This window comes from Delphinus delphis, chromosome 5, assembly GCF_949987515.2.
Source record: "Delphinus delphis chromosome 5, mDelDel1.2, whole genome shotgun sequence".
Lineage (NCBI taxonomy): Eukaryota > Metazoa > Chordata > Mammalia > Artiodactyla > Delphinidae > Delphinus > Delphinus delphis.
In genome coordinates, this window is record NC_082687.1 from 31,837,231 (window position 1) to 31,851,316 (window position 14,086).

Here is a 14,086-nt window from a genome sequence, read left to right on the forward strand (position 1 = left end):
CCTTCTAGGATTCATTTTGAATATGACTTAAAAAAATCCTATATTGTTAACCAGTTGCCCCAGTGCCAGTTACTTAATAATCCATCTTTTTCACCACTGATTAAAAACTATTTTTATCATATGCAAATTCTTTGTCTTTTTCTAGACATCATACATTATTCCTTTGATTGACCTATTAATTCCCTTGCCAACACTATACCGTTTAAACTTCTGCTATAGGTCAAATACTACCTATTTTTATTTTTCAAGAATTCCTTAGATATTAATACATTTTTATTCTTCCAGATAAAAATCGGAATTATTTTGCAAACTTTTCAGCAAACCTGCATTGGGATTTTGTTTGAAAATTAACTTGGAGAAGACGGACATATTTCAAAGTTGAGTCCATTTGTTCAAGGACATGAAATATGTTCCCATTTCTTTTTAAGGTTTCATAAACTTTAAAGTCTTTGCTAATAGCTACAGCTAATTAACAAGTTCTGAAATATGCATGCCTTTTTAGTTTATAGCAAATCGAAAACTAAATTAATATGTGAGAACAGTTAACCCTTGAACAACTTGTGGGTTAGGGGCACCGACCCTCCAGGAAGTTGAAAATATGCGTATAACTTTACAGTCTCATCTCTGTATCTATGCATTCAACCAACTGGGGGCCAGTGTAGTCCTGTAGTATGTATTTAGTGAAAGAAATGCACATCTAAGTGGACCCTTGCAATTCAAAGCTGTGTTTTTCAAGGGTCAACTGTACCTTCATCGGTACGAGGTAGTCGTTATGGACAGAACGAATGACTCAGAATTCGTATGTTGAAGCCCTAACTCCCCAGTGTGATGGTACTTGGAGATGAAGCTTTAAGAAAGTAATTAGGGTTAGATGAGGTCATGAAGATGGGGTCCTCGCGACAGGATAGTGCTCTTATAAGGGACACCAGAGAGCTAGCACTTGCTCTCTCTCCCTGTGCTGGCACAAAGAAGAGGTCACATGAGTATCAGTAAGAAGACAACTGTCTGCAACCCAAGGCGAGATCCCTCACCATAAACTGACCAGTTGGCACCCTGATTTCAAGACTTCCATCCTCTAGAACGGTAAGAAAATAAGTTTCTGTTGTTTAAGCCACCCAGTCAATGGTATTTTGTTATGGCAACCCAAGCAGATTACACTAGCAGTGTGTATATTAGTATTCCCCCCGACTCGGGGTTACCCTCAGCTACACAAGTTAATCACAGGCCAAGGAAATAGTACAATCAAATCAGCTAGCGTGGTGATGGAAGGGGCTACTTAGAAAGGGCTACTTCACAATGAGTACTTATTTTATTGAATTGCTTTCCGTGAGGATCCGTTTTTTAAAAGTGAAGGTTTCAAAGTCTCCTTATTCCCTCATTCAAAAAGGAAATAATTTTTTTATTTCTACAGATGAATTGCGTATTTCTAGAAGTGTTGGCTTTTCTGTTTTACTGCACAGAAGAATCTCAATGAGAAAACTGTCAGTGGTGTTTAGCGACCACAATACTAATACTTGAGCATATCTGGGAGTAGCAACATAGAGGCACCTTTCTGGTCATTCTCTATAGTTCTGGAACACTTCAGAGTTTGCTAAAGGCATTCACATGCAAATTTTTCTTTCATCTTCAAAATAAATTCAAATGAAGTGTCAGTCTCATTTTATGGATGGAGGAAACTGAGATTCAGAGAAATGAAATGTCTTTCGCAAGGTAGCATAGAACTAGGGCCAGATTTAATATATTCCAGCGAATGAAATGTTTTCTGAGAACTTAATTGTATGCATATCGTGGCCCCTAACCTAGGCCTTTCTCTCATGGGATCTTCTCTCAGCAGCTAGGGTAGCTGTCTGGCTGCCTTATACCACTCTGTCCTCGGTCCAAGTAGCTTTTAGTGCCCCCAAAGATCCAGCCCACCACTGGACTCTGAACCTCTGGGCAGATGTGTGGTGTTGTCTTTCCTAGAGGCAAACCTCTATCTGCCTGTCTCTACCATGCCCCTGCTGGGCCAGTGATCGAGAGGGCTTCTCTTGACATCTGACATGTCTGCATGGCAAGCTCTCCTTCGACTCTTCCTCTCCTACTTTACTCCCCCTTCCAATTATACTGCTTTGTATACACTAAGAGGGAGGTTTAACATTTGATATTAGGTCCAAATAAGAAGCCAGGCAAGTAACATGAAACCCACAGGCCTTGATTTACTCATTGTCCTGCTTTATCCTCTTACTAGTGGAGTGAAACCATGTCCCAAATTCAACACAAGATTTGTTGCTTGATGAAGTAGAAACAGGCAAAAACACTGTTGAAACAGTAGGAATTTATAAGGAAGAATAATGAAAATAATGCCACATTTAATTGAAAAATGAGTGAATTGTAAATCAAGTTCTTTGAAAAGGCAAGTGACATTTAGTCCCAACTTTGTACTGACTGTGTATAGAGAAGATACATCAGGAGTGAGGCAAGCAGTAGTGACTGTCTTAGGAAAAGTGACTTTTTAAAACTTTTGTTCTGAGAATGATTTAAATCTATATATCTTGTAAACTACACAGAAGCATGCACGTCATCAACAACTTACAAGTTATCTTTGAATTTAAATCTGCAGGCATCTTTTGCTTATTCTTTATAGGAGCCTTGTCTTATTTTATCACCTTTAGATTTATTATGCCCCAGAAGTAGAAAATGGATGATGTCATACAGAGGAAAAAAGAGTAGGTACTTTCAACACTTTGGGAATATTAAAGTTGTTCTAAATATTTTCATTAGAACTCCACTGGAACCTCTGTGTTAAAGTGGTACAGAACTACCAAATCAAAAGGTCCTGGTACTTCATTAGCAACAATGTTCTCAGGAGAGATGTTAATGAATACAGCTATCAGCAAAGATCCAGGCAGGGTATTTTCTGAAATACTTTGACCTCGGGGCCCTAAACTCAAGGGAAAAAAAACAACAGAATTTTCTTTTATAGAGTATAGAAAATTAGTATTGTGGTATATAGTTAGAAGAACACAGGACGAGGTGATGGGGAACTACTGCATTTTAGTTTTGGTCCTGAGATTTTAACCAAGTCATCTTTCCAGGTTTTAATTTCCTCATCTGTAAAAATGGAGATAATAATTCTTATGTCATAAAATATCTGGAATGATTAAATAAAATATTTGATATCAAAATGGTATGAAGTAAAGAAAGAAAGAGAAAAAATTTATTGAGGGCTCAGTATACACCAAGTACTTTGGTTACAGGTGGGGCTCTTAAGAGAGATCAACGTCCATGATTTAAGTCCATGATTCCACCACTTTAAAATTTTAAATCAAATCATTAATAAAAATGCTTTTAATTAAATTTAAATAATCCGTATTTCACTCTAAAAGAAACTTTCTTAACATTGATATATTTTTAAGCCTTACTGTAACTAAATCTCAAAAGCAAAGTAAATCAACAGTGGAAAATAAAAATACTTTCTATAAATATTTCCTTCCAAATGTGTCTTGTGTTGGCAGATTAATGATAATTCAGAATAAAAATCATCTGTATAATGTTTTATACTTTTTCAAAATACTTTTCAAAGGGAACACTAAATTAGATGTAATAAGTTAAATAAACGTAGTATTTAAAATTTAACAACAGAAAAGTCTGACACATTGTTATATTTTTCTGTTGGTTAAAGACTATTTTATGGATGGAATATAAATAATTTCATACAACATTTTAAAACATCCTGAAGACAAAACTTCCCCAAACAGAAAGCTAATCCAAAATGTTACCCACTGGATTTGAAAAAAAAAAACAAACATCAAAATATGCTGAAAGAACAGTTTTTTCTGAAAATAAAATTAAGTAAAATCCAAAAAATTCAACATTACAGATTAAAAGTTTCAGCTCTTAAAATCGGAAAACTATCTAAGAACTACGTAAGACATTTTCTTTTTTAGTAACTGCATATGTATATTCATATTTACTTTCTAAGAGTAATCTTATTAAAATATAAATATTGTAAGAGTTTAATACATGTTTCAATAATGTACTTTTCTATTTAAACACACACATATACATACAAATATTTAGGAAGAACCCATATCACCTTCTGGTTATAGATGATTAGAAAAATCTGATAAGGTCATAGTCTTTTATTTGATCTTATATAGAAATAACTTGAAAGTTAGACACATTTTTAATCATATCGGTATATAATTGGGTCAGATTTTATTTTCAGTAATTTTTCATAGTTTTTATTAGGACGATTAGCTAGTTATGAGAAAAATAATTTAAAATTAACACTCAATATTTAAGTCTAGTTAGAATATATATGTTCATAAAACTAAATATCTAACCGATAGATATTTTGTTTCTTAGATGAGGTAGATAAATTAAAATATCCTAGAACATGACCTGAACTTAAAAAAACCCAGAAAATAGCAATCACCAGTTCAACCTGTATGAATCAAACAGCTGGAGAATTCTTTTTATTTTTGACATATATGCTGTATGTTTCAAGTACAAGGCCTCTGAAATTCATTTTCTGCTCCCCCAAACCTTACTAAATTGAAATTCATATTTTTCATTTACTTACTCATTATTTAATCTACCTAGGGAACTTTGCTCTTCAGACTAAAGACATTTGCAATTAAACCAAAGATCACTAGTTTTTCATTTTTTAGGTTTAAGTAGTATTTTCCCTTTACATACCTTAAATAGTAAAATGTATTACAAAAAGCTATTATCTTCAGATGGTGTACAATAAATAATTACTTACATGATAAAGAGTTAATAAAAATTTCAAGGTCTGCTAAAGAATTATGAAGCTCATCATTCATATCTTGACTTCTAAGAAAACTTTTCAGAGTATCTAAAGCGGTTATTGCCACATTTTTTGATGGTAAAGGGAGTTCGGTTCCCAGAGATCCACCATCATCCTCTTCATCAGAAGTATAAAATCCAGTTTCATCTGCTTTACTTTCTTTGGTCCATACAGCATCGTCACTTGGTGCTGCTTCACATGTCTCTAAATCATCATCCAGGGCAGCATACTCTTCTATGGATAAGCCTTCAGGAAATTCCACTCCTGCCGCCTGGGCATGGACAACCAAATCAAGACCAGTGTCCGTCTCTGCATTTGTCTTGTCACTTTCTCCCTTTTGAGATTTGAATCCTGCCTCTTCATAGCTCTTAACAATAGTCTCTGGGGTGACAGCCCTCCAACAGAGATGCAAGGTATCAACTGCATCTAGCAGGGAAAACATAAATTCTTTGCTGCCTTCAACAGAGCTTAAAAATTTCTTAATGAGACAATGTCGATATTTGATTTTAAGGCTTTTAATAACACCTTGTTTCATGGCTATAAGTTTGGAAGATAAACAAGACGGAAAGAACGCTAACTCAATGGATTTTAGGTTTTTTACCTCTGGATGTGCAGGAAACGATTCAACAAAAATCACCACTCTTCTTTGCTGGGCTTGAAATTTCTCATCAAGCTTCCGCATCCATTGTTCAAATACAACTGAGGTCATCCGTGCCATTTTGTTAGCTTCATAATACACAGGCAATGATTTTACGCCTTTGAAACAATGTGGATTTCTGTTCTTTCCAATGATAAGCAAAGGAAGCTTCTCAGAGCCGTCCATGTTTGTCCCAACCACCAGAGTTATTCTGTCTTTGCATAACTTGCCAATTGAGCATGTTTCTCCTTTAAATGCAAATGTATTTGTAGGCAACATTCGATAAAGCAGCCCAGTCTCTTTTACATTAAAAACATTTTTAGGATGATAATCATTTAAATAATAAGGAAGTATGTTTTGGTGCCAGACATCTGAAGGGTCTACTGATACACCTGTAGCTTCTACAGGTTGAGCTCTGAATACTAAACCATACCTGGATTTAAAGCGATCCAGCCAACCATTGCTGCACTTAAAATCATTATGTCCCAGTTTCTGGGCAAAATCATTAGCTTTTAGACGCAACATTGGACCATTAACTGGTACATTCAGACACTGGGCGATTCGATACCACCTCATTAGTGCCTCTTCCAGATCTGTGTAAAAAGCAGTTCTCAGTCTTTTTCTCTTTGGATCAAATCTCAGAGATTCAAAGGCTTCTAGAACCTTGTCTTTATTCTTCATAATAGAAGACAATGAATTTTTCTTTATTCCATATTCAGCTGCAATCTCTGCTTTTTTCTTACCACTTTCTACTGCATTTATGATGTCGATCTTTTCTTCAATGGATAGACTTTTCTTTTTCTTCACAGTTACGGGCAGAGTTGAGGCATCCACAGGAGCCTCTGCCATCTCACCCCGTGCTTATGTAGAGGTGTCTTCTCTTTCTGGGTCTGTTTCTTGATGAAAATTTATTTTCCAGTATGATACAAGTTGCTGCTTTCTATTCCACTTCATGTATTAAAAGTCGGTAAGTGTCTAATAGTCGTACTCCTCAGAAAATGGATGAGTAAATAATTTCCTCAAAGGATCCGAATAAGAAAAATGTTATCTGCAGCTAGAATATTTTAGAAGAGAAACTTCCTCCCCAGGACCTTGTGTAGCTCAGTTTATAGTTTATTCGGAGTTCCAGAAGTCAAGCTAAAATAGAAATCTCATTATGTCAAACCTGTCCAGTCCTGCTGATGTATTTTTGGAACGTCAATCCTTTAAGATGATCCATTTTATCCATGCGTGCATTCAACCTCCTCTTAATTCTCCACAGAAGGCCTCAGAGATAAGAAGAAAAGCATCCAGTAATTTCATGCAAAATGTTACCCATTAATTTCCAAGTCTCTTTAGGATGGAGAAGAAAATGGTAGAACCCTTCTAGGACTTGACGATATCCTCCATCTCTTGAACTATTAAAAAAAAAAAACAATTTTAACAATGATATGTCAACTGAATATCAAAAGATATTTATACTAATTAGTTATGCTTTTGATAATAATGAAAAGAATGGGAACATATTTCTAAAAATACAATAACTAAAGCTTCCAGGAGAAATGCTTACCTCCTAAATGGTGTCTCTGTGAAAAGCTCTCTAGCTCTGCTCTGAGACTTTGAATTCTCACTTGCCGTTGAATGCTTTGTAATATATACTTCTGAAATAAATCGGACAAATTTAATCTGTTTTGAAAGTGTGAGCTTACCAAAATTAAAGAACTAAAAATGCTGCTGGATAGATCTTTGGTGGCTATTTTTTCCATGAAGTCACACACTGCTCCCTCTGACTTCTCTAAAAGAAAAACACAGTCAGACAGTGGTCACAAGGTCCAACTTTTAATAGCACATGGGAGACAGTGTCTCTTTTATAGGAGTCTGGTACAAAATCCTTCACTAAAAATCAAACCAAGGGATTCCATTACAAATTTTAAAAATTGAAATCTTATTCTATCTAAATGCTTAAAAATCTAGTAACTTTAAATCAATTGGACACATTAGCTGGATGCACAAAGGCCAAAAATACTTGACAAAATGCATAGGAATAAACAAATTACTGAGAAGATATAATGCAGAAAAAGACCTAGACAAAGAGTTAGAGTGAGAGTGACCATGGTCTTAACCTCTCAGGACTTCCACTTCTTTATCTGTAAAATAAAGGGCTTATCACAGTGTAAGGAGATGGGCTTTGGTGCCAGACACACCCGAATTGACAAGTGACTCTGCCATTTAGTACTGAATGTGATCCTGGGTAGTTTATTTAACCATCTGAAGCCTTGGCACCCTTATTGGTAAAATAAGGGTAACTACAGCACGTACCTCGTGGGGTAATTGAACATTCAGTGAGATGCTGTAAAGCACTTAGCACAGTATTTTGCACCTTACAGAGTGTTCAATAAATGTTTGATGATCTTAGCATCATTGTCTTCTCTCTAATGTTCCTTTCATCTGTGTCAATCTAAAAAATTCAGAGATTTAATGAAATCGTACTTCGAATAGAAGCAAGAATTCCACCTAAAACATATACTGAAAGCAGAGCTCTTCTTAAGCCAAATAGTACTGTGAGAACAGTCACAGGGCCCCAGGTGGGCTCGCCTCTACCTTCCCAGGTAGCATCTCCCCTACCGGAAACCACAGTCTTTGGGCCTCCTGCAGGCCAAGGAAACAAGCTAATTTGATGAACCCGTGTTACTTCCCTGTGAGAGTGTGGGCACTCCATTCCTGTAATTTTTCTCTGTCCTCCGAGGTTTCAAGATGACACATGCATTTTTTTTTTTTTTTTTGCACAAAACTTTGTTAAAATTCCTCTGCCTTTGTCATCAAAATCAAAGACGTAATTTTTATTATAGGAAACACAACCAGTAAAGGAGTTTTCGTTGTTGCTGTTATTGCAAAAAAAAGGTCTTAAAAATAATTATGAGAGCCTAGAGTGTTAGTTTCTAAACTGCTTTATTTCCTGTATTCCAAACAATGCGGGAGGGAGGTAAAAGTGGATTCAAAGCTCATACAGTTATAATGTGGTTGAATGCAGTCCAGAATCCAGGCTTTCTAATGTCAAGTCTACATTCTTTTCACTATATTACAGTGTCCTTGAATTACATGGTGTGGCTCCTCTAACAGGGGCACAGTCTATGCTCTCAGCACCAAGCCAACTCAGCATTTCCAATGCCTATCCAAACCTACCCCGCACCCCAAGAAGCAATATCAGGCCTCCATAGGAGAGTAGCCATTATGAATTCTGTGGACACAAATAGCAACCACATTCCATATCCAACTGTTAGGGTGGTCTGACCTTTCTAAGTAAATAAGATTTGACCATTCAACTAAAAAAAAAAATCTTACTCATATATGGGACCTCCCTGTATATTTTTCTGCAATTTCCTATAAATCTACCATTATTTCAAAATAAAAAATTAAAAATATCTTGCTCTCATTAGGAAGACACCAATCTTCAGAAATGTAGGTAGCAAGAACGAATTTCTTAAGAAAAATCAAGCAAAACTACTCTCCAAAAGAAAGAGGGAATCTCTTTCTTCTTTCTGTTCTTTCCTTTCTTCCTCTTTTCTTCTTTCCTTCCTTTTTTCCCTTCTGCCTTATTTCATTTGTCAGAAATAAACCCTATCATCTCAAATAACAAGGATTACAGAAAAGTGACTTGAATTTTCTCCCTTACCCCATCCCAAATAAAGCAATATAATATACACATCAGAGATTACTGATTATCTTGATCAAACTGAAAATAGTGATATGTTTGTTTAGGAAGATAGTTTTTTTCTGAAGTTAACAGTATATTTTTCCTTCTTGAACAGTAGTCAAATCTACAATTTTCCACGGTAAGATGCAATATATCTTTATTCCTGAAACAACCACACTTCTAATGACAAACCAGACATGCTAAACTTTTTCCCCAGCAAAGAATAAGGCACCAATACTGCCTGATTAACGAAGCTGACATTTTCCATTCTCCCACAGTACAATGGCTGGGATATTTTTTTTGCAGGGAGTGATGGCAGCAGCTAATATTTCTTAGAATATTCATTCTATCAATTAATTAATCATTCTCTCAATTAATCATTCTACCCCTTGAAAATATTACAAGAGAAATGCTGTACTACATGTTAGGAACAACCTTCTCTATGTCAACAGTAAAGCTAGCTAACGACTAAGAACAGGCAATTCACTAAAAAAGACTTACCAACTGAATTCCAAATGAAGAAAACAATGGTCAGTAATATGAGAAATGTAAATCTTCCTTCAAAACAGGAGATACCTTTTTGTTTTTGCTTTTATTTACCAGAACAGCAGTATCTAGTGTTTGCCAGGATGCAGTAACATAGGTTGCTAGGAACCTATGTTAAATAAATTGGTACAAAGCTTATGGAGGGCAAATTAGCAATACAGTACAAAAACCTTAAAAAAGGGGCTTCCCTGGGGGCGCAGTGGTTAAGAATCTGCCTGCCAATGCAGGGGACACGGGTTCAAGCCCCGGTCTGGGAAGCTCCCACATTCTGCGGAGCAACTAAGTCCGTGCGCCACAACTACTGAGCCTGCACTCTAGAGCCTGTGAGCCACAACTACTGAAGTCTGCGTGCCTAGAGCCCGTGCTCCACAACAAGAGAAGCCACTGCAACGAGAAGCCCCTACACTGCAACGAAGAGTAGCCCCTGCTCGCCACAACTAGAGAAAGCCCACGCACAGCAACGAAGACCCAATGCAGCCAAAAATAAATAAATAAAAATAAATTAATTAATTAAAAACAACCTTAAAAATGTGCATAGGTTTTATCCCACAAGTCCATACTGAGGATTTTATCCCCTCCCCCAAAAATTGTAGATGTAAAAATAATCTAGCTTACAAAATATATTTATTTTCTATTGCTGTGTAACAAATTAACACATATTTAATGGCTTAAACCAACACCCATTTATTATCTTACAGTCTGTAGCCAGAAGTCCAGGTGGGCTTAACTAAGTCCGCTGCTTCAGGTCTTACAGGGCAGAAATCAAGATGTCAGTCAGACTGGGCTCTTATCTAGAGGCTGGAGGAGAATCTGTTTCCAAATTCATTCAGGTTATTTGCAGAATTCAACTTCTGTGGTTGTAGGGCTGAAGTCCCTGGGTTTTTTGTTGCCTGTGAGCAGAGACTGCTCTCACCTCTTGGAAGCCTCCCTCAGGTACTTGCCTGTGGACCTCTTTATTTCAGCAACAGAGAGCCTTCCTCATGTCAAATCTCTTTCATGCTTCAAACCTCTCTAATTTCCTCTGCTGCCACCAGCAGGAGAAAACGCTCTGCTTTTAAGTTTCATGTAACCTAATTAAACTTAAAAGTTTTTGGACAGCAAAGGAAACCATACACAGAATGAAAAGACAACTTATTGAATGGGAGGAAATATTTGCAAATGATGTGACCAAGAAGAGGTTAATATCCAAAATACATAAACAGCCCATTAACTCAATATCAAAAAACAAACAACCCAATTAGAAATAGGCAGAAGACCTAATTAGACATTTTTCCAAAGAAGATACACAGATGTCCAACAGGCACATGAAAAGATGCTCAACATCACTAATATTCAGGGAAATGCAAATTAAAACCACAATGAGATACCACATCACACCTGTCAGAATGGCTATCATCAAAAATAATAAAAAATGTTGGCGAGGATATGGATAAAAGGGAAACTTTGTACACTGTTGGTGGGAATGTAAATTGATGCAACCAATGTGGAAAACAGTATTGAGGTTCCTCAGAAAACTAGAAACAGAGCTATCATATGACCCAGCAATTCCAGTGCTGGATATATATCTGAAGAAAACAAAAACATTCATATGAAAAGATACACACACCCCAATGTTGATAGCAGCATTATTTACAATAGCCAGGATACGGAAGCAACCTAAGTGTCCATCAACAGGTGAATGGATAAAGATGTGGTATAAATATACAATGGAATATTACTCAGCCCTAAAAAAGAATGAAACCCTGCCATTTGCAATAATGTGGATGGACCTAGAGGGTATTATGCTTTGTGAAATAAGTCAGACAGAGAAAGATAAATAATCTATGATATCACTTTTATGTGGAATCCAAAAAATAAAACAAAGGAATGTATATAACAAAACAGAAACAGACTCACAGATATAGAGAACAAACTAGTAACTACCACTGAGAAGAGGGAAAGGAGGAGGGGCAAGATAGGGGTATGGGATTAAGAGATACAAACTACTATTTATAAAATAAATAATCAACAAGGATATATTGTACAGCACAGGGAAATGTAGCTATTATTTTCTAATAACTTTAAATGGAGTATAATCTATAGAAATATTGAATCACTATGTTGTACATATGAAACTAATATAATATTGTAAATCAACTATACTTCAATAAAATAAAATAAAATATAAGGCTCATGTAGTCAGTTTAGGACCACCCAGATTATCTTCCTTTTGAGTAACTCAAAGTCAACTGATTAGTAACCTAAATTACATCTGCAAGATTCGTTTTGTATGTAATATAATATAATCATAGGAATGATATCCTATCATGTGCACAGAGGAGGGAATTATACAAGGTGAACGTCATTGGAAGTCATCTAAGAACTCACACAAGACTGTTCCTCATGTTGTTGTTTTATAATTACAGACAAAACTAAAAATAATCCAAATGTGTAACAAAAAGGATTAGATAAATAAATTAAGGAATATCTATATGCTAAAATACTATTGTACACTGTTGATGGGAATGTAAATTGATGCAACCAATGTGGAAAACAGTATTGAGGTTCCTCAGAAAACTAGAAACAGAGCTATCATATGACCCAGCAATTCCAGTGCTGGATATATATCTGAAGAAAACAAAAACATTCATATGAAAAGATACACACACCCCAATGTTGATAGCAGCATTATTTACAATAGCCAGGATATGGAAGTCACTGAAGGAGAATATTTAATGGAATGGAATTTCCATTGGAAATTGGAATTTCCAAATGGAAATTCCATAATATATTAAGTGGAAAAAGCAACCACTGTATGCCAACAAATACAACATACACTGAAAGTTACATGAGGGCAAAGGCTCATGGCTATTCCTACAGTGTTTAGTGCCCAGGAAACAGTAAGTTCTTAAAAACGATCTGTTAAATAAATGAAGAAAAAAATACTCACAGAAAAAAAAGATACTGACCAAAATGTTGAATGTTAACTCCAGAAAATGGAATTATGAATAGTTTCTTTTCTTTTAGTTAAAACAATTTCTACTCTGATGTTCTACTCATTCTACTATACATGGGTTTGTTTAAATGTTCCATTAATCAGTACCCCCTAATAAAGGGTTTATTTCCAGAGAATTACACTGTGCAATCAGTAACTAAATATCTCTTCATGAAAAGGAAGCTGTCAATAAACAGTGACAAAATTACTGTGACACTACCAGAATTCCCCTAGAAAACTAGTACCTTCTTCTTCCAAGGAGATATTGATAAGCAGAATACAATATTCAACATCTAAAGCAAAGAGAAAAGGTTGCATGCACATTTAATTCACTCAGAAAGGAAAAGTAACAATATCCTTTAACCCGTTGCCTCCTTTCCTTCCCGATCAATAAATAAAAGATAGGCTGCCACAGTTTCCCACAGGCCAAGTGAATAAATGGTACCTGATTTTTCTAAAGCTGAATAATAGCCAATAGCAGTGCAAAGGTAAATGAGTAGATAAGCCCCATGTCATAAGCATATGTGACAGGCAGCTATTCCCTTTTTGTCTTACTTCTCCAAACACAATGGCAATTAAAAGAAAAGTAGTAATCTTCTGTTCTTCCTAAGGAGAATGGGCAGGCAGAATTCCCCAAGCTGTAGGGAGAGGGGGAGATAGAGATAGAGAGAGAGAGAGAGAGAGAGAGAGAGAGAGATGAAAAAAGTCTCCATCTAAGCAAGGTTAGGTTTAAAATAGTCTTTGAGTTAGTATGAAAAATTTTCCCCAAACCCAAGAATAATGGCTACTACTTCCTTTTTCCCAAAGAAAGTGCATAGACTTTCACTGTTTTCCATCTACTACTAAGTTCCATTCTGTTGCTATATAATAAGAGCAGTAATTATCCTAGATTGGAATCCTTTTCTTATAATTGAGAAGCCTAACAGGATGGCTTTGAACAGGAAAATCCACAGTAAACTGTAGAACTTAAGTTAAATGAATCGGCATATATATTCACCCATTTAAGATAAGGGCCCTTTAACCACAGATTTATGTTACGGTTTTTGTCAGAGAAGGTGTCCTGGAGATTTCAGACAATAAATATTGTTATTTACTTTTGAAATATTGGTGGTGTCACGGGTATCTACTCTTCACAGATATGGGAAAGATTATCTGTACAGGGATGTACAGTTCACTACGCTGAAACTCCCTACAAATTTGGAGAAGCAGAGTTCTGCCTTCGGGCACTTAGTCATTAAAAATGTCTTGTCAACTAATGTGACAAGGCAGGTGAGAATTATGGTCTAAAGAGGGGTAGGTCCCACGGAGTGCACTGTTGCCTTTGGCATTCCTGCAAGTGAAATGGTGGTGAAAATGAGCACCCAAGGCTGTCAAAGTAAAAGCGGAGTCCGAAACCTTGAAGGGAGATGCGCTCGGCTGGATCACCGGTAGGTACTGTATGCAACTGAGCTTCAGGTTTGTCTA

General features: G+C 36.0%; 1 protein-coding gene across 1 annotated transcript; it reads right to left on the minus strand.

Annotated features, from left to right (window-relative positions):
- Window positions 1-3,213: 3,213 nt before the first annotated feature.
- On the minus strand, window positions 3,214-7,251 carry TIGD4 (tigger transposable element derived 4). The gene is made up of 2 exons (XM_060011648.1): window positions 6,979-7,251; window positions 3,214-6,826 (listed from the first exon to the last, which is right to left on the minus strand). Exon 2 carries the CDS (start codon window positions 6,276-6,278, stop codon window positions 4,740-4,742), a length of 1,539 nt encoding a protein of 512 aa, XP_059867631.1. The 5' UTR covers window positions 6,279-6,826; window positions 6,979-7,251; the 3' UTR covers window positions 3,214-4,739.
- Window positions 7,252-14,086: the final 6,835 nt, after the last annotated feature.